The following is a 2,158-nucleotide window of genomic DNA, read 5'->3' on the forward strand; positions in this document are numbered from 1 at the left end:
ATANTTAATAATATATATACNTANATATANATATATTAATTATATATATATTATATTAATATNTTAATACTACATACATAACCAACAACAACACATACACTATATATATATATATATATATATATNTAGTATATATATATATATATATATATATATATATATATATATATATATATATATATATATATATATATATAGATATATATATATAGATATAGATATAGATATAGATATAGATATAGATATATATATATATATATATGTATATATATATATATATAGATAAAGATATAGACATATATATAGATATATAAACATACACTATATATAAAAGTACACATCAAGTGTATACTCCAACGCAGGCACAAGCATACCCGGTACAGCCAACTCGCCCACGAGATTGATGAGTTCTTGTGTAGGCCCCACAAAGAAGGGCAATCCCTGCGCATCGTACAGACGTTCACCTGTTGTACTGGTGTGGTTGAGATAGTCGTTGGCCCATAGTGTTTGCTCTGCTGCCTCATACGTGAGTGACTCCAGACCCATCTGCGCTATGGTCAGCGCGGGAGGTGACCATGCTGTGTACAGTACGTAAATGTACGTATTTGTGTTAGTGTATAATATACAATATATAAACTATATATGTTAGTTTGTATAACATATATACATATATATGTTAGTGTGTATAATATATATACATATATATGTTAGTGTGTGTACTATATATACATATATATGTTAGTTTGTATAAAATATATACATATTTATGTTAGTGTACAATATATAAACATACATATGTTAGTGTGTGTATAAATATACACATATATAAGCTAGTGTGTATAATATATACACATATACGTTAGTGTGTATATTATATATACTTATACAAGTTAGTGTGTATAATATATAAACATATTTATGAGTGTACAATATATATCCGTATTCATGGGAGTGGATGTAAACGTGTGGTTGAGATAGTCGTTGTAGCTTAGTGTTTGATCTCCTTCCTCGTGGGTTAGTGCCTAGAGACTCATCTGCACTATGGTCAGCGCCTTGAGGAGCATTGATTGTACTTATCCACCCCACTACACCGCACGTAACACACTCGTACATCAGATGTACATATATAGATCCATGGACCACGTATATGAACTATACACTTACAGTGGTAACACACATCCACCCCACGTAACACACACATACATCCGATGTACATATATAGATGCATAGACCACGTATATGAACTATACACTTACACTGGTAACACACATCCACCCCACCTAAGACACACATACGTTGAATGTAAAGAAAAAGGTACACGAACACACACATACGTTGGTTGTGCACATCCAGGTAGATGGGTACTCCATCTCCATCGGATTGCGCCATCCCACCTTCGAACATCCTCACTGGCCCATTGAACTCGTCGAATGCTTGTGCATTGGTATCCAGCTTCATCCCTTGGCGGGTGGTCACTTCGCCTAAAAAAGGCAATGAGTTACAAATAGAATGAGTAACTTCCTTATATGGATATGGCATCTGTAAGGGCGGGATGTAGAGTGGCCAGGTAGCACTGCTCCCTGGCAGACAGCTGCCACACCTGCACTACAGCACAGGACAATTAAAGAGGAGTGCACGTACACAGATGAGATACCGCACCATCCAATCCAATCCGTCCCATATAATCCTTTGTACACAGACACGCACACAAACGCACGCGTGCATTTTCTACACATACACACATCTTCATTCATCATCAACACACTCTCTCCACATACACATCTGTCAATGTAATACACATACACACATCTTCATCTTCATTCATCATCCACACACTCTCTCTACACAGACACCTGTCAATACACGCAGTTACCATCTGGACCAGAGAATAGGGCGCTACCCGAGTCTCTGTAAGCAGCCATTCCGTTGGGAGTTTTCAGTGGAGTGTATCCCGCTGTTTCCATCGACGCCATGAAGGCAGCCGATAGCATGGGTGGATCTATGAAGTAGGTATGGCGTGGAATGTGAAGGTAGATACGGTATGGAATGTGAGAGTAGGTACGGAATGGAATGTGAGATTAAGGCATGTGAGGGGTTCATCCATGTATTGGTCGGATAATGGAAAAAAGTATAATAAATACAAACTGATAGAAGTGGT

The 2,158-nt window shown here is 36.9% G+C and overlaps 1 protein-coding gene across 1 annotated transcript in view; it reads right to left on the reverse strand.

The window, feature by feature from the left end:
• SARC_04717 (hypothetical protein) overlaps window positions 1–1,991 on the reverse strand; it is a gene marked incomplete at both ends in the record, with an annotated part of 6,707 nt that extends 4,716 nt beyond the window's left edge. Inside the window, 3 exons of the mRNA XM_014301442.1 lie at window positions 375–578; window positions 1,335–1,481; window positions 1,874–1,991. Of these exons, the coding sequence (XP_014156917.1) occupies window positions 375–578; window positions 1,335–1,481; window positions 1,874–1,991 (469 nt within the window). The remainder of the gene's footprint in view (window positions 1–374; window positions 579–1,334; window positions 1,482–1,873) is intronic.
• Between the last annotated feature and the right edge of the window lie 167 nt (window positions 1,992–2,158).

Source organism: Sphaeroforma arctica (assembly GCF_001186125.1).
Source record: "Sphaeroforma arctica JP610 unplaced genomic scaffold supercont1.276, whole genome shotgun sequence".
Lineage (NCBI taxonomy): Eukaryota > Ichthyosporea > Ichthyophonida > Sphaeroforma > Sphaeroforma arctica.